Source organism: Grammomys surdaster, unplaced genomic scaffold (assembly GCF_004785775.1).
Source record: "Grammomys surdaster isolate TR1022 unplaced genomic scaffold, NIH_TR_1.0 63, whole genome shotgun sequence".
NCBI lineage: Eukaryota > Metazoa > Chordata > Mammalia > Rodentia > Muridae > Grammomys > Grammomys surdaster.
In genome coordinates, this window is record NW_021604565.1 from 5,428,283 (window position 1) to 5,447,803 (window position 19,521).

The 19,521-nt window shown below is 43.1% G+C and overlaps 1 protein-coding gene across 1 annotated transcript in view; it reads left to right on the forward strand.

The window, feature by feature from the left end:
• Mrps28 (mitochondrial ribosomal protein S28) overlaps window positions 1-8,695 on the forward strand; it is a 103,096-nt gene extending 94,401 nt beyond the window's left edge. The window contains exon 3 of the mRNA XM_028765430.1: window positions 8,416-8,695. Within this exon, the coding sequence (XP_028621263.1) occupies window positions 8,416-8,584 (169 nt within the window). The 3' untranslated portion in view covers window positions 8,585-8,695. The remainder of the gene's footprint in view (window positions 1-8,415) is intronic.
• Window positions 8,696-19,521: the final 10,826 nt, after the last annotated feature.

The window sequence follows — 19,521 nt, forward strand, 5'->3', positions numbered from 1 at the left end:
TGAAGGGATAGGGGGTTCCTGGGTGGGTGAGGGATGGGGTAAGGGGACAACATATGAAATGTAAATAAAACATCCAATAAAAAAGGGTGTGTTTATACGATTACAATGAATATGATGTAAATCTAAGCAAATTATTGAATCTCTAGATTCCTTTCTTTACACATTCTTTACTGATTTAATTGTAAACTGGACTATTATTCCTGGGCTCTTGTAGTCTTTGATTCTTTTGGTAGAGAATCTGGTCTTTGGTGGTGGTGGTGGTGGTGGTGATAATGGGCACTTAGAAGGACGTGGTGTGTGGTTGTACAATTTATGTTCACAGGAACTCTAGGAGACAGGTATAATTATTATTCTCATGGTGCAGTGAGGAAACTGGAACAAAGCTAAAGCATTTGACTCAGAGTTGCACTGGAGTTGGGCACCATCCCCAGTCATCTGGCTCTAACTGGAGATCACATTAACTGGCAGCTTTACATACTGGGTCTATATGCTTAGGTCAAAGTCATTTGGTAAACCAGTCATGTGGAGCTACATGTTCAGTCTGGAAAGAGTTTACTGGCATATTCCTTTAAAATCTCTTGTGGAACAATGGAAAGCTTAAATAAGACAACTAAGTAGTGTAAGTAATTATCTTACACCACAGCATGAAAGTCTTGCCTCAGATTACGTTGGAGTTCTCGGAAGTGCATTATAGTTAACTTCTTTCTCTTTAATAAAGTATTGTAAAGTCTAGAGCGCCCGCTCTTTGTATGGCTTTGTACCCTGTTGACTATGCTTATCTGTTCATGTCCTGAGACTCCCAGGATGGACAGAGTGCATGAGAGAGGAAGCCCCTCCACCTCTGACAGAGGGCTTTACTGAAGGGACTAATTTAGATTCACGTCCCAGTACATAAGTGCTCTTAGAATTTACGTAGACCCCTGACACACTCGACTCTTCTTCTTCTTCATCACAGTAAAGTTGTGTCAGCTGCTGTCCTTTTGCCAACCCTTGGGTCTGTGTAGGATGTATTGTCCTGAACTTGTTTATATACAAAAAAGGTAATTGTAAGACTAGCTGTTCTCAGGAGATTGTCAAAAATCACCTTGGAACGTTTTGAAAGGCAGATTGCAGAGTCCCACCTCACATCTGCCAGATAGCTCAGGTTTTATCTGTCAATCTGCATGTTCAACAAGCCCCAATGCTTCCAATATTGAGGGTGGGGTATGTGAAAAAGCACCAGTCAAAAGACTGCAGGAAGTGAAAGCATTGTTTCAGGCATTATAAGGGTCACCAGACAATTTAAGCTCATTAAGGAAACATTACTTAATAGGAAAGATAATGTCCATATAGAAATAACTGTAATACGAAGTGAAAATAAAGTATCCGGAGAGCAGGAGTCAGAGATATTTTGGAGGTTTTTGTACTTTATTTAATGCACAGAATATATGATTTTATAATTTTTTTTAATGTTTGTGCCATTAGAACTCTCAGGCTTTCTTTTCTGAGACATGGTCTCATGTCGTCCAGGCCGGTCTCGAGCTTATGGACCCCTGCCTCTACCTCCCTGGTCCTGGGACTACAGGTGTGCACTGCCACATACAGCTCATCATCAGATGGTTGTCATTCAGCATACACAGATGTGCTTCTCTTTCCTTCACTGGGTCACTGGGATAACTTAAAGAATTGACATAATTTATAAAAACAAAAGCAAAATTGTTCATATGTTTAAACTTTACTGCATCTAAAATGAAGAAAAGTTGCTCTCCATAAATGTTCAGCCCTCTTGGAGCTTCTGTGTGACTGTTCTGCTGGGAATTGTCAACCTATGTGACATAGAACCTCATACATGGAGAGCTGAATATAGACAGCCCCTTCAGTGGCCTCCTCAGTGTTGGCAAGGGAAAAGCTTTCTTCTCAGATTATGTGACATTAAAATTTTTCTGTGAAAAACGCAAATCACTGTCCCTGTTACCATGATGCACAGTGTATGGCTCACTGGGGAGTGATGCTCTCCAAAAGAAGTAAAGGATGAGAGAGTGGGGAAGGTAAGAAAATACGATCCATTAGCTACTGCATGCGAGGCTGTATGGCAAGCAACAGCCAGAAAGATCAAATAAGTATGCCAGTCCCCAGAGCTGCACAGTTCAAGAAGGTAGAGACTGTAAACCATCAGTGGCCTTGTAGCCTTGTAGCTTGGAGTCACCAACAATAAGTCCTTTTTTGAGATAGGCATTGAACTTGATATACAGCTAAGTATTACATTGAATCACTACTCCTACTGCCTCTACCTCCCAAGTGCTGGAAGTACAGCTGTGCACCGCCATGATAAACTCAGTTTATCAGTATTGAGAATCAAAGCTCAGGGCTTTATGCATGCTAGGTGGGCTCTGGACCAACTAAGTTACATTTTCAGATCCCAAGAGTTGAATACTTGCTGCATTGATTCTGGAAGAAAACAGAGAGATAAAGACAATATGGTGTCAGAGCCTGTGTAGATAGCATGTGTCTCTTGAATCAGGCATTTCCATAGAAGCCATCCATACCTTGTGCATGGAAAGGAAGGGTACAAACACATTTCTGTAATGGGTTTTTGGTTTTTTGTTTGGTTAATTTGTCTTTCTGTCTTTTTGACTTTCTTTCTTCCTTTCTTCCTTTCTTCCTTTCTTTCTCTCTTTGTAGTGAGAATTTTGGTACCTTTGAAAAGCACAGAAATTTTGTGGGAATATGGTTTTGTTTTAATCCCAGTGTACGATGTGGGGCTGCTTCAGATTGTCCATAGCAACTGACTATGATTTGTCTCATGCTCTAGCAGGGGTGTGATTTCGCCAGCTGCAGCTAGTTTCTGCAGTTGTGTGACATCTGGGATTCTGGGGACTCTTCAGAGGGTATGCAAGCGATAGAGTCCCATAGGTGGGTTGGTTATTGGTTGGTTGTAGTTTGTTAAGTAGTTGTACAAAAAAGAAACTAGAAGAAGAAATTAAATATCCTGATAGGGAAGATCAGTGGGAATTAATCTAACAATAATGTCAACCCCTTTCCCCTCTATCCCTTCTTCCTCTCATACCTAGTGTTAGGGGGATTGTAAGGGTGGAAGAAGAGGGGTGGAGAAGCATGGAAGAAAAAAGAACCCACAAAGTAGCCAAAGTCTGGCTACACTTATTGTTTGTTTTGAGACAGGGTCTTACTATGTAGGTTTGGCTGGCCTGGAAGTAACAGAGATCCACCTGCCTCTGTCTTCTGAGTGCTAGTATTAAAAATATGTGCTATACCTGGCTTGGTTTGGTTTCTTGAGGCAAACTTTCACTATGTAGACTTGGCTGGCCTCAAACTTACAGAGATCTACCTCTTTCTGCCTCCCGAATGCTGGGTTAAAACCATCTACCATCATACCCAGCCCCTGTACCAATATATGTTGTATTATGTCTTATTATCCAGTTTAATATTCAGCACACATTCAAAGTAACTATACCTTCTGTGACATAGGTAAAGATACTGTGGGTCAGAGGAAGCAGCTTACCCAAGATTAGTGTCAGAGCTCCAATCTGCACCCAAGTCTTTGACTGCAAAGCCCTTTCTTCTGTGAGAATTCAAACACCACACTGTGTTCTGAGGAGGGAAATGAGAAGGGACTCTCATTTCGTATGTTCTCCTGGATAGTAAAGAATCGATATGGGCTAGAAGAAAGGGCCAAGCAGAGCTGACAGGAGCTGTACACGGAGTGGAGCACACCCCGAGACAATCTCCAAGAAGATACTGGCAGCCTCCTGTCTAGAGACAATGAGACCTTAAGGGCTGAGAAAAAGAAGTATGTGTTTAGTAATCAAGTAAGTAGTTGATGTTCTAGAGAAGAGGCAAAGGGGTCCATATGAACAAAAGCTGACTGACCAACACGCCTCTGTGGGAAACCTGGTTTTGCTCATGTTGTTTATCCTTGCTCATGGGATTCTTCTTAACCCTCAGAGTGTAAATTGTCTGATGCTCTGAACAGAGTTGGCCCTTGCATGAGACTTTAGTCCACCTCATTTTTAGGCCCTGCTTTCCCAGGTTCACACCTTCGAGTAAACTGTAAACAGCAGTGCAGTGAGAACAAGTGGATTTATACATGCTGCAGCTCCTCGTGGTGGAGAGGAGTGTTGGCGCTACCGCCCGTGAGCGAACCCTCATCCCTGGGGTTCACACCTGTGCTGTACACACTCCAATTGCTCTGCACTAAGGATCTAAAGCTGTGCCCCAAGTCATGCTACCTAGTTAATTTGTTTAAATAAAGACAGAGTATGTAATGTTACTGTCTCACAGGGGATAGTGGCTAGAAAAAGCAACTGGTTTCACTGTGTCTTAAGTTTTATCAAAAACCATTCACTTCCATTATCAGAAAAAAAATTAACTTCAAAAAAATTCAACAGCCCAAGTGTTTACTTGGTGGCCATGCACAGACCCCCAGAGTGTGTAAGCAGAGACTGGGAAGTGGTCGTGGTTCACCAGCAGTTTTCAGTGAACTTCCTGAAAATATTGTTTTTACATTTTCCACTTATGTAAGATCATTTTAATTTTAAAATTAAGTAAACTTGGTATGGTTGGAGGTTAGTAGTAAGCACTTGCCTAGGATGCATGAGGCCCTTTGTTTGAGTCTCAGCACTCCATAAATAAGAAAATAAATAAATAATCTTACGGTATTGAAGTATTTCATTCTTTAAAGATTTATAGTTTCCAGAACTGGGGAGATAGCTCAGCTGCTGAGAGCGTGCTGCTCCTGCAGAGGGCCTGCCTCAGTCTGGTTCCCAGCACCCATACTGAGCTGCTCCCACCCACCTACAAGTTCAGTTCTAGAAGAATCTCATGCCTCTGGCCTCTGAGACACCTGCACACATGTACACTTCACACACACACAGACATATACATGTGCACAAATTAAAAACAATAAAAAGAAATCTTTTTTAAAAGTTTTCTGGAACATAACCTACCACCAATAGAAAGAGAAAAAAATAACAAAAAGGCAGGTGATTATTAGTTTTCATTTGGTGATATAATATATTGACCAAGTTGAGTTCATATATGTGATCCTGGTTTTACATTTTTTTCTTAATTTACTGATGGATTTTTTTTTGCCTTTACTTTTTATTGATCATGAATTTCATGTTTTGCACCCCAATCCCAAGCATTTCCCCATTCCCCCTTGTATCTGCCTTCCCCCTTGCAACCTCCCCTCAAAAGAAAATAAAAAACAGCAACAGAAGAACCTCCCAAAATAAACAAAAACCACTAGTTGTTGTGGAATCTCTAATGTATCGCAGTATGTCCCACAATACACCCTTTTGTCTACATATCGTCATTTGCAAATGTTCATTGCTATGAATCTGATTCACAGTCTCTCGTTTCTGCAAAACTATCAATACTGGGTCCTCACCTGAATGCCTCTCAGATATCCTGTTGTTGCCCTGTGTCATGGAGACACTGCAGCTCGTGTGTTCCAGCACTTCATACAAGGGGTATATGTTTGGGTGGGCCAACTCATGGTATCTGAGCTGGTCAGCTCACCAACTCTCCAACAGCCACACCACCAGGGGAAGCTTTCTGTCACTGCTCCAGCTAGCTCACCTAGTTCAGAAGCTGGCAAGGGGTGGGGCCAGCTCCGTGCAGCCCTTGGATGTCAGTATGATTCCTGGCAGCAGCCCAGACCAGCAACATCCCTGCCTTTGGTAGTAATATGGGTCATGGACCCAGACATGGCCTTCAGTGGCAGCACAGGCCAGAACTTGACCCTGCCCTCAGGTGGCAGGGCAGTCCTCACATCAGGCTGTTTCTTGCCACCCTTATATTTCCAATTCCTCCTCTTTGTAGTACCCAACCATTGTGCTTCTCTTTCTCTCCTGTCTCTACTCATACTTGTTCACCATTGTGGCTCCTGCTTCAGTTGGACCATGTGGTGAGCGGGGCTTCCTGTGTATCTTTAAATGTTTGTCCAGCCCAAAGATTCCAAAGGAAATAAATCCCTGGCCAAAGTTAACCAGGACACAGTAAAACTGTAATTCAGCATAGAGTCGTCCAGGCTCCTGGGTAAACCTCCAGCACAACCAACTGGAGAGAGGAGCAGATAGGCCAATGGTGAGAAGCAACATAGCAGGACTGTCAGTCAGTTGTGGTCTCCACTCTGCAGGTCCTGCTCTTCCTCCTGGGCTAGGATGCTGCTCTGGGAGTCACAGTGACTCACGATGGTCAGTTTTCTCAAAGGAAGAAGACATAGGCCCTCTGGCACTTGTTTGTTACTGGCTCTGTTGCTGGACAGTGTAATTCGCCATTTTCCAAGGAGCAAGAACAGCAGCCTCCTTTCTTGTCAGTTCATAACTGCTCAGCTCCTCTGTCTTCTTCCCCACCGCCTGTTTGCTCCCTTCTTTCTCTCCCATCAGTCCACCACCTACAGACTCTATACAGAGGCACTGGGGAGGGGCATTCCCTGGTCTGCGTGAAAGCAGACAGTGTATTCTTGCAGGAGTGGGTTTTGAGGAAAAAATGGGAAGTCTGTGCCAGGGTGAGTTGGTAAGTCCTGGCTGGACAGCAGGTTAGCCTGTAATGAATTTGGGTTTCTGGACCTTGGTGTTTAGTCTCAGGAATGAGTCAGTGCCTAATAAGGAAGTAGACCATGGAGGCTAGCTTTAGGGGTGTTAATCTAAGGGTTTAGCAAGGCAGACGGAAGGGGGGAAAAGGCAAAGCCCGCTGGTGCCATGTTTGCAGTGTTTGGGCCTGCTAGGTAGTCCTTCACTTACAGACTTCTGCATCTGTGGTGTTAACCCGCAGCCATTTTTATGCCCATAAAGCATTCCTGCTGCGCTCACTGTGGTGTCCTGAACTCATTCCTGCTCTGTAAGTGCACCTGTTGTGCCCAACCCCCACAGGCACCTTGTCTCTAACCACCACCATTCTCCTTGTCATTTCTGTGAAGTCAGCCTCCCCCGGCTTACATGTAAACGAGATTCTTCAACATTTTCTACCTCTGGCTTATTCCATGTCACACGATGTCCTTCAGGTTGATCCAGCTGCTTTCATGTCTAGTACTGGTTGGTATGGTCAATCTCAGACGTCAAGTACTTTGCACTTGGAATTTTACCCATGCTACATTTGTAATATTTTACTTCATTTGAAATAATTTTAGGTGGAATAAAACATATCTGAGTTTTTTCCTTCTTGATACTTTGTCTTTAACAATAAGTGACATTAAAAATAGGCAGTAGTTCTAAGAACTGACTTGTTTGAATTTCAGAATTGAGTACATTGTTTTATTTATAGTATAAAAATATTTAAATAGCTGAATATGGTGGTACACACCTGTACTCTCAGCACTGTATTCTTTCTCAGTGATGGCAAGAGGACTAGGGCCAGCCTGGGCTACATGATATCCTATGCCAGGTGTACATGTATAAGGGCTTGGACTTGGCTCCCAGAGCATCATACAGCTGAGTATGATAGCACTGACTGGCACAGATCTAGAGACAAATGGATTCCTGAGGCTCACTGGTCAGCCAGCCTAGCCTGTTGATGAGCCTTGGGTTCAATGAAGGACCCTGTCTTAAAAAGTGAGGCGGAGAATAACCTAGGAAAGATGCCTGACATTGCCCTCTGGCCTCAATAGGCATGTGCACACACATACATGTGCATATGTACCTGCACACATGTATGCATACTATTAATCCCACAGATGCAAGGAGAAACACCACAGGGACCCAGATCATGGTCAAATCAATTAAAGCAGGCTTTTTCACTCATGTATATAGCCTGTCTCCCCTTAAAGGCAAGTGTTCAGGAGATCAGCATTAGATATGGGTGAGACATGGGTTCTTTATAGTTCAGTAGTAGGAGGTTTCCAAATGGGGTCTTTGACATGCAGAAAGGCAGGGTTATGTAAGCATAGCAAGTTGGTCATAGTAACCTTCGGAAATAAAGACATGTTTGCAAGGTGATCAAAACAAGGTGGCCATGACAACAGGTGTTTGAAACAAGGTGGTGTTGATAACAAAGGCATGGTTGCCATTCCTGGAACAGGCCATACAGAACCATTTGTAGTTAAGGCTACAGATGTGGCATAGCCCAGTTCTTGAGAAACAGATTCAACCATAAACAGAAAGGAACCTAGTTTGTCTTTACTATAAGATAGCTTTCAAGTCTAAGATGGAAGCAGGCTGGTTTATCAATATACCCACATAATTTATATACCACACATTCATACACACTCTAAATAAATAAAATAAAAGTACAATCTTTAAAGGCAACTTTAAATTAAAAGTTGTGATACACTTGAAAATCAAATACAACTGTGAACTTAAAAAGCTTGAGCCAATAAAAATGAAAATTAGGATTTGCATTTCATTTTCAGATCTGCTTACATGTGACCTGCAGAATTGATGGGGCTTCTTTCTTTCTTTCTTTTTCTTTTTTTCTTAGGAAGTACCAGAGGGGCACCAGGGTCCGGCTTCGGCTTCTGGATCTTGAGCTGACATCTAGGTTCCTGGGTGGGACCACAGATACAACTCTACTGGAGGCTGATGCAGTTCTCTTAGGCCTCCATGAGAGCAGAGACTCAAAATCAAGAGAGGAACAACTCAACAAGTAATGAACTCTGCTTGCTGCATTCATACCCATTTTGAGCCCAGAAAGCTGTCAAGAATACAATCAGAAAACTGTGAATAAATAATTCAATAAAGTTGTAATAAATGAAAAGTCATCACTGCTCTTCCCTGCTATGGTTATTTTGGGCTGCCCCTACCCCTTTTTCCTATCAATTTTTTGTTGGGTTGGGGTAATACAAGCAATCCTGAATGTTTCTCTAATTCAGTCAGTGCTTTGAGTACTGTCTGAGTGGGGTGATTCTAACCAACAGTAAACAAGTAATGGACAGTCAAGAAAAATATACTGTGTTAGTGGTTCCTGCTCAGGAGAAAAATAAAGCAAGGATGAGTACAATGTTCCAAGTGACAGGTCAAAATTCAGGTGTGGTCAGCACAAGGTCACAGAGCAGTGACTCAGATGGACTTATGGGGGAAGTGAGGAAGCCACAATAGTCTCTGGGGGAGAGTATTCCCACAGAGGCAGTGCCTAGTGTAAAGCCCCTGAGATAGGCCTGGGCCTCTCCAGTTCAAGACAGGAAGAAGCAGAGGTCGTGGAGAAAAGCAAGGATCCTTTGACATTTGCTTGCAGTGATCCAGAAGATTTCCTGGAAAATTCTTGGAAGAGGTCAGAGTATGATCAGCCTGTTACTTTAACTGGGTCCCTTCAGTAGACTGGCTGAGTAGTCTAACAGTGAACAGGAGTTACCATAGTGAGACATGTCAGAGACTAGTGAGCCGTTGTCCAGGTAAGAGACACCAGGGAGAGTCATAGGGACAGGTGGAGAATTGGTGGAATCTGGGTGTATTTTAAAGATAAAGCCAACAGGATTTCCTACACAATGTATATGGATTAGGAGAAATGGAGTGGATGGTGTGACTTTTGCCTTTTACAGTTGTCCTTAACTGAGCTGTAAAGGAACAGGTCTGAGAAGACTGTCCAGAACTCAGTTTACAACATGTTGAGATACTTCCTGGACATTTAAGTGGCGATATCCCAAACACAGATAGTAATAAGTCTGAGATAAAAGATAAAAAACTCGTAAGCTACAGTCATTTAAAAGGGGGCAGGAGAGGACCATGAAAGCACATGCATTTAATCCTAGCACTCAGAAGGTAGAGGCAGGTGGATAGACATGAGTCAGGAATTAGCCTGATCTACATAGCAAGTACCAAGCCAGCCAAAGCTACATGGTGAGGTATATGCATTTTCTTTGGCAGTTTTGTGTGTTACAGAATCATGAAGTCCTAAAGTGCAGGGATGTAATTCAGTATAGAACACTTGTCTTGCATGTATAAGACCCTGAGTTTTATACTCAATACTACAAGAAAACAAAAATGTTTTATCTGAAGTCCCATTGGTGGACTTGCCAGATGGGTGGAGTAATCTGGAACTACCAAGTTGATCAGAATGTCATACACGGCTTCTAATGAGGTCATATCGGAGTAGATTATCTCCACGATGGCTGACCTTCTGCAGGGAAATGACATAGCCTTTTCTGACCTAGTCGTAGTTTCTCACCTTCCCAGAACATTGTTAAAAGTGGGAATGCCGTTTCACTGTGACGGGGAGAACAATACTTCACTTCTTCCTAGAGGTGTGGTATAGTCACACGGAGATGAGACGAGGGGCCACTATAAAGAACGGACTCACTTTCCACCCAGTCCTTCCTACTTGGACAGACTGCTAGCTACTCTACTCCCCTGAAGACACCACAGCCTGAAGGCATCCCAGGAGCTCTTCTGTACACAGGGCATCTGGGCAAAAGACAACAGTCTGAAGACCTTCCAGGGGCTCTGTGGCCTGCATGTGACCTTGAAAAGGAATTTTGAGTTAGTTGAGATCAATGATATAACAGAGAGCCTTGGTTCAGATACGGGGAGTTAAAATTGCAGGTCAGCTATCCAAGGCTGTCGCAGGGGATGCAGAGCTGGAGAAACAAAGGTCAATTGAGTGTTCCGAGAATCTGTTCCTGTGATATTTGACTTAGCCTCCTCTGGAAAAACTCCCACCAGAGGTCCCAAGGACTTGCAAATTAAATTTAGCCAGATGGTCTGTTGGCTCAGATAAACATTCACACTGGGTCCCAAGGCCACAGGGACCAGAGACTGTTCCCATGAGATTTGTCAAACCTCTGCGCTAGATCTGCTTACACACATTACAAACATTTGAAACATTTGATAATAAAGTACCTGACTCTCGTGATTGCAGCAAGACGGTCTCTGGAGTGTCTTTGGATCCACGTCCTTTCAAGGTCTCCCTTGGGGGAGTCTTTCAACCAGACCGACGGAAAGCCTCCTTGGAGTTCTGCTGCACACAGGGAAACAGAAACCACAGTCCTTAGGCCTCCCTGGAGAACATCTCCACACAGGACAACAGCTTGACTGCTCCACTGAAGACTCAACAGTCTGAAGGCCTCACTGAAGACCCAACAGTCTGAAGGCCTCACAGAAGATCTACTGTAGCCAGGGCAACAGATCAGCATCTTCTCTGCCCCTCTGAAAACGCCCCAGTTGGAAGGCTCCACAGGAGGTCTGCTACAGCCAGGGCCACAGGCCTACCAGGAGACCTGAAGCAACCCAGGGACAAAAGAGACAGACTCTAGACAGAGTCACCCAGACCAACCAACACCAGGGATATCCAAATGGTGAGAGGCAAGTGCAAGACAATGAGCAACAGAAGCTAATATACGTGAACATCATCAGAATCCAGTTCTCACACCACAGCAAGCTCTACAACAAAAAGAAGCAAACAAACACAAGGAGTAGATGGCAGGAAATAGTCAAACTCAGGGCTGAAATCAACCAAATAGAAACAAAGTGAACAATACAAAGAATCAACAAAACCAAAGCTGGTTCTTTGAGAGAATCAGCAAGCTAGATAAACCCCTAGCCAAACTAACTAAAGGGCCCAAAGGCAGTATCCAAATTAACAAAATCAGAAATGAAAAGAGAACCATAACAGAAACAAAGGAAATTCAAAAAAATCATCAGATCCTATAACAAAAGCCTATACTCAGCCAAACTGGAAAATGTTGATGAAATAAATGGTTTTCTAGACAGATACCACATACCAAAGTTAAATCAAGAGCAGGTAAATTATCTAAACATGCCCATATCCCATAAGGAAATAGAGGAAGTCATTAAAAACCTCCCAAGCAACAAAAGCCCAGGGCCAGAGGAGTTAGTGTAGAATTCTACCAGACCTTCAAAGAAGACCTAACACCTCAAACTATTCCATAAAATAGAAACAGAAGGAACACTACCTGTCCAATCCAGCAGAGCATTAAACAGGATCCAGGGAGATCACCTAAGAGAATGGGGGAAAAACGGGCAAACGCAAAGAAACACAGCTCGTGTATAGGCTGATCAAACAGTGTTTTTTACTTTTTCACACAGGGATTATATTCACAAAAAGGCAGGATGTGGGGGAAGAGGATGACCCAGGAGCGTAGGTGTTCAGGGGGTAGTACAGATATCTTCCAGAACAGAGTGTCAGTTGGGTGAAGGTTCAGGGGACAGGTCACTATGACTCCGCCTATGATCCAACTTGTCCTTATCTAAGTTGGTACTATCCACCAAAGGCTACCCAAGGTCTATGACTATCCACAAGGCCTATGACTACTTGTCTTTATCCAGGCTGGTAAATTTCCACCAAAGCTGCCTGTTTACAATATCTTATAGCTATCTGTTCCAGTGTTTTTCCACAGAGACCCAAGGCTTTGTGCTAGCAGGTATGTATGTCAGGCCTATTGCTGATTTTAGGCCTTCAGTATATAAGAAGGGCTGCCCCTGACAACTACCTAATTCATTCTGTAAAGCCACAATTACTTTGATACCTAAACCATACAAGGACACAACCAAAAAAGAGAACTTCAGAACAATCTCACTTATGAATATTGATGCAAAGATATTCAATAAAATTCTTGCAAATGGAATCCAAGAACATATGAAAACCATCATTCACCACAATCAAGTAGGCTGATGCAAGGTTGGTTTAATATACAAAAATCCATTAATGTAATCCACTATATAAACAAACTCAAAGAAAAAAATCACATGGTCATCTCCTTAGATGCAGAGAAAACATTTGACAAAATACAACACCACTTCATGTTTAAAAGTATTGGAGAGATCAGGAATTCAAGGCCCATATCTAAACATAATAAAAGCAATTTACTGCAAACCAACAGCCAATATCAAATTAAATGGAGAGATACTTGAAGCAATCCCACTAAAATCTAGGACAAGACAAGGCTGCCCACTCTCCTCATATCTATTCAATAGAGTACTCAAAGTGCTACCTAGAACAATGAGACAACAAAACAGGATCAAGGGGACACATATTGGCAAAGAAGAAATAAAGGTATCAGTATTTGTAGATGATATGGTAGTACACATAGGTGACTCCAAAAATTTTACCAGAGAACTTCTCCAGCTGATAGACAACTTCAGCAAAGTGGCCAGATATAAAATTAACTCAAATAAATCAGTAGCTGTCCTTTATACAAATGATAAACAGGCTGAGAAAGAAATGAGGGAAACAACTCCCTTCACAATGGCCACAAATAATATAAAGTATCTTGGGGTAACGCTAACCAAACAAGTGGAAAATCTGTATGACAATAACTTCAAATCTCTCAAGAAAGAAATCAAAGAAGATCTCGGAAAATGGAGAGATCTCCCATGCTCATGGATTGGCAGAATTAACATAGAAAAAATGGCCATCCTACCAAAGGCAATCTACAGATTCAATACAATCCACATCAAAATCCCAATTCAGTTCTTCAAAGACATGGACAGACCAATTCTCAAATTCATCTGGAAAAGCAAAAGATCCAGAAAACAATTCTTAATAATAAAAGAACAGCTGGGGGAATCACCATCCCTGACCTCAAACTCTACTATAGAGCAATAGTGATTAAAAAAAAAAAACTGCATGGTATTGATACAGAGACAGATATATTAATCAATAGAATGCAATTGAAGACCCAGAAATAAAACCACTCATGCATACTTGATCTTTGACAAAGAAGCCAAAAAAATACAATGGCAAAAAGAAAGAATCTTTAATAAGATTCTTGCTGATCTAACTGGCTGTCTATATGTAGACAAATGAAAATAGACCCATATTTGTCACCGTTCACAAAACTCAAGTCCAAGTGGATCAAGGACCTCAACATAAAACCAGATACATTGAATCTAATAGAAGAGTAAGTGGGAAAGAGCCTCAAACTCATTGGCTCAGGGGGAAGGTTCCTAAACAGAACTCCAGTGGCTCAAGCTCTAAGATTAAAAATGGATAAATGAGACCTCAATAAACTGGAAAGCTTCTGTAAGGCAAAGGACATAGCCAATAAGACAAATCAACAACCTAAAGATTGGGGAAAAAAACCTCTTCACTAACCCCACATCTGAGAGAGGGCTAATATCCAAAATAAATAAAGAACTCAAGAAGCTAACCACCAAAAAAAAAAAAAAAAAAAAATCCCCACCTCCAAAAATAGGGTAAAGAACTAAACTGAGAATTAGCAGCAGAGGAATCTCAAATGGCTGAAAAGCACTTAAAGAAAAGTTCAAAGTCCTTAGTGATCAGAGAAATGCAAATCAAAACTACCCTGAGATTCCACCTTACACCTATCAGAATGGCTAAGATCAAAACCTCAGGTGCAACACATGGTAAGGATGTGGAGAAAGAGGAATACTCCTCCATTGCTGGTGGGATTTCAAACTGGCAAAACCATTCTGGAAATCAATCTGGAGGTTCTTCATTAAATTGGAAATAGATCTACTTGAAGACCCAGCAATACTGCTCTTGGGAATATACCCAAAAGATGCTCCACCAAACCACAGAGGTACGTGTTCCACTATGTTCATAGAGGCCTTGTTTGTGATAACCAGAAGCTGGAAATAACCCAGATGTTTCATGACAGAAGAATGGATACAGAAAATATGGTTCATTTCCACAATGGAATACTACTCAGCTATTAAGAACGAGGACATCCTGAGTTTTGTAGGCAAATGAATGGAACTAGAAAATATCATCCTGAGTGAGGTAACTGTTCAGACCCAAAAAGACATGCATGTACTCACTAATAAATGGATATTAGCCCCCCCAAAGTACAGAATACCCATGATACAGTCCACAGAACACAAAAAGTCAACAAGTTGAAGGGCCTCAGTCCCACTTGGGAGGGAGAAGAAAGCATTCACAAGGGGGAAGGAAGGAAGGACCCGGGAGGGAAAGGGAATGGGGTTTGGGGAAGAGGGGAACATGATCTGGTATTGGGTGGGGAAAAAAGGACTAAAGCCCTGAGGACCAGCAGAAAGAATGGACACAGGCAACCTCGGGAGGTAGGAGGTTGGGGGGACCCTCCAGAATGTACCAGAGACCTGGGAGGTAAGAGACTCTCAGGACTCAAAGGGAGGGACCTCAGATGAAATGCCCTACAGTGGGGAGAGGGAACTTTTAGAGCCCACCTCCAGCAGAACGACAGGGCATCAGGTGAGGGAGTGGGTTCCTATCCCACAGTCAAAATTCTGATCCATAATTGTTCCTGTCTGAAAGAACTGCAGGGATGGAAATGGAGAGGAGCCTGAGGAAAAGAAGGTCCAGAAACAGCCCAAAGTGGGATCCAGCTCCAGGGGAGACCCCAAGGCCTGACACTATTACTGAGGTTATGGAGTACTCACAAAAAGGGACCTATCATGACTGCCCTCTGAAAGACCCAACAAGCAGCTGAAAGAGTCAGATGCAGTATTTGCACTCAACCAATGGACAGAAGCTGCTGACCTCTGTGGCTGAATTATGGAAAAGCTGGAAGAAGCTGAGGAGAAGGGTAACTCTGTAGGAGGACCAACAGTTTCAATTAACCTGAACCCCTAAGATCTCTCAGACATTGGAACACCAACCAGGCAGCATGCACCAGCTGATATGAGGCCCCCAACACATATACAGCAGAGGACTACTGGGTCTGGGTTCAGTCAGAGAAGGTGCACCTAACCCTCAAGAGCCTGGAGGACCCAGGGAGTTTAGAGGTCTGGTGGTGGAGTAGGGGGTTGGGACATCCTTATGGAGACAGGGGTGGGGGGCAAGGAGAAAGTTTGGGATGTGGAACAGTCGGAGGGTGGACTGAGAGGGGAATAAAATCTGGAGTGTTAAAAAAAAACAAAAACTAAACCAACCAACCAACCAAACAAACAAACAAAAAACCACACACATGGACTCTACCTCTAGGGGCAGACATGACCTTGTCTCCTCCCTTAGGGGCTAATCCAATGGAGCCACCCTGGGACTTGACTTGGTGGCCACCCCTAGCAGGGTTCACCATAAGAAAACGTTTTACTATTGTAGTCCCTGTGATGCTGCAGTGTCAGATTGCCCAGTTGACAAAGGTGGAACTACGTCTTTTTCTTCTGTCTTTGTCTTTCTGATGCTGGCCAGAACTGAAGAATGCTTTTACCATCCTTAACAAAGGCTCAGGCTTCCCTGTTTTTTTGGAAGCTCTCCTAAGGCGGCCTGCCCTAGGTGGCTGGCCCAGCCATGCTCTCTTGAGCCACAGCATAGCTTTTGTTCTCTAATCTATCCCTCTCCTGAGAGATTTGTGGCTTGACTGCCCTGAGGGTTTCCTCTCAGACCCTAATAAATTGCCCTCAGGCCCCCAGTTGAGTTAATTCTTTTCTTAAATTCGTCTATTAATGAGACTAAGAATCCCAGAAGAGGACCCCAATTTCCCAGGTATCATGAAAATCGTGCTGGGACTCCTCAAGATTGCCAGGAACTCTCCTTCGCTGCCTTTTAAGCCGTAGTTGGCAGAGCAAGCAAATCCATTCCTTCATGCCACGATGGCATCGTGCCCATCTTTAGAAATAGCCTGCCATTTCACCCTTCCTAAGATCACATCCTTCAGACATCCTTCTAAACTCTCGTTCACATTTCAGCCGTCCCACTCGCTGTCCTTCCTGCTCCGTTTATTAAATGTTTTTCAGCCATCTTGGAAATCCCAGCCTGTTGGTCCTGCTTTCCTCCATGGTCCGGTTCACATCCCCACTCCTCTCCCTCCAGCTTTTACATCTGGAGTGTCATTATAATCGCCCCTCAAAATAGCTCACCATTGCAAGAAAAGAGCGCTGGGACAAGGAGGGAATGTGGAGAAGGGAAAAGCAAATGTGTGTACTGAGAGTGCTAATGCGAAGATTTCGCTGTGCTCTGGGGACTAGGATCCAGCGAGTGCCGGTCAAGCAGCCGTTTCCTTGTAGAGTCCAGAAAACAAGGTGATATGGGTCCTGTAACAAGACTCTATGAGTCTTCTCCCAAAGGCTGCTACCAGATCTCCCCCATCTCTTAGGATTCTGGAATAAAGGCCAGCTGTTAATCTAAACTCAGCTTCCTTGAACTGAGTCAAACACTGGCCCTTCCCCAGTTCACGTTTCCTTGGAACCTGTAAATGGGGCCTTAGTTGATGAAGGGATGTATTAGCCATTTTTTCTTGTTGCTGGGACAAAATACTTGACAAAAATCAACTTGAGGAAGTGGCTCACGAGTTTGAGGCTGCAGTGTTTCGTATGGGGAGAGCGCGGCAGTGCGAGCAGCTGTAGCTGTGGTAGAAGAAGGGGCATCAGGTCTTGCTGCATACACGCGCCACAGCAGGGAAAATGGGATGCTGCTGTCTGTAATCAGGAGGAGGTGGGTCTAACTTCCTCACTTAAGCCTCTTTGGAAACACCCCCAAAGACTCATACAGAGCTGTGCATCTACAGTGATTAAAATTCCAGTCAAGCTGGATATCAGCATTCACCATCATTTTGGGCAAACACTCTTACTCAGTTTAAGTAAAAGAAGGGTTTTCAGCAGTAGCGTGGTTTTATCCTTTTGTTCATTCTCAACAAGATTTACTTTGTTGTTGTTTCAATAAAATATCCTGATGCATACTGTCTAAATATAATATGTAATAGCGTATATTATATATACATCATATATAATATAATACATATATAATATATATAAACCGTCATACATCCCTGCCATTGGACAGGCTGTGTCACTTATTGTTTTTAATAGGAGTTTAGTGGCTGTGGTGTAGACAGACCTAAAACATGCTTAAAATTTGGCCTTGCTCTGCGCATACCTTCAGACTAGAGCCAAAGCCAGTGGACCCACAGCCTGAAACCTGTCCACCCCAAATCTCTAGACGAAAGAGTTCACTGCTTATTGTTGTAAATCTCTGACATTTTGGTGGTAGTTTATGAAGCAAGAAGAGCCAGACTGATATAGAAACTAATCCCCAGGAGTAGCATTGACTCCAAAATTGAATGTTGAACAGGAAATGGATGTTGTAGGTATGAAAGCTAGTGTGTTGCAGTACCAAAACATTTGGCCAACTGTCTGTCACCTGCAGTAGGTTCAAGGGCAGAAGATAGCTAGTCAATAGAAATCCTGCAATCCAGAAAAGATTGAATGTGAACTATTTAATAAGGGTGATATGGTTGGGATAGGAGATGCATCTCATAGTCTCAGTATTCTTAACACTCGGTCTCAGTTGATGGCAGTGTTTGGGGAGATTTAGGTCTAGTCCCATCATTAGACCAAGTTTGTCACTGAGGAAGGGCTTTGAGAGTCAAAAGTCTCAAGTCCTTCAACTTTGCTCTCTGTGCGGTGCTTCACGATTCACTGCTGCATGACTGCTTCACTGGAGCTCCCCGCTCCTGACACTGTGCCGGCTCACTGCTGCATGACTGCTTCACTGGAGCTCCCTGCTCCTGACACTGTGCCAGCTCACTGCTACATGACTACTTCACACCATGGACACCTACCCACCTGAAACTGTAAGCTTAAACTCTTTCTTCTCTAAGTTACCTTGGTCACGGTGTTCGTTCACAGCAACAGAAAGTAACGAACGCTAGGGAGAAACTGTGCTGGATTCTAGACACCACATAGGAAGCTGAGCACCCAGCATACACTGTGACCCCAGCTACAAAGGAGGTGGAGACAGCAGGGCTTGCTCATGTCCAGCCTAGCTGAGAAAACACAAGGTCAGGGAGAGATCCTATCTCCGAGGACTAGGCTGAAGTGATAGAGGAAGACACTCATTGCTCCCTTCTGGTCTCTGTCAGCACTCACAGGCACGTATACCCACCCATACACATATGTTCACACACACCATACACTCACATACAGAGACTCACACAGACACACTAAAGTAATTAAGTAAACATATTTGTTTAGACTTCTGAAAGGACTAAGGTTTGACTGTTTCAGAGATTCTTCAATAGACAGAAAAATTCCCAGAAATCTTATAGCCAAAGTCCCACTAAAGCTTGAATAACCTTAAATTAGAGGTAAATAAGCCTCAAAAAATAAAAGCTTCACACAAAAAGAATAGTAAGTGTGTGCCTTTCATAGTTGATTAGAAACAAGAAAATAGTCCAATAAGGTTTTAAGGGACATGTATTCATAAAACGCTTCCAGTAGAGACTAAAAGAGACATCTATGAAGAAAAAAATACAAAAAGCTCTCATAGACCTCAATTCTCAAGCTAAGTAGAGGCACCCAACTGGCTGGCGAGAGGGAGTCCTCCTGCACTTGCCTGGTAGAATTATAGCACTGCCGTGTGGAGACAGAAACTGCAGTGGCTAATCTTTTCAAATGGGAACATTTATTCTAATTACCTTGTGTCTCTTCTATTATTCATTAGTTGTGTAACTATCTGTTGTTACTTCTCAACTCTAAGCAATACATCTTTAAACCTTAGCAACTTAAAAACCTATTTTATGTCATTCTGACTCAGTATCTGTCATAGGGTTTCGTACAGATGCCCATCCATGTCTGTGTCCTGTCTGGAGCGGTCACCAGGAAACCTCTACTCTCCAGCCCCGCTTTGAAGCTGGCAGGGTTCATTCCTTCAGGACTTAGAGAACGAGGGCTTCAGTTTCTCAATGGCTACTCA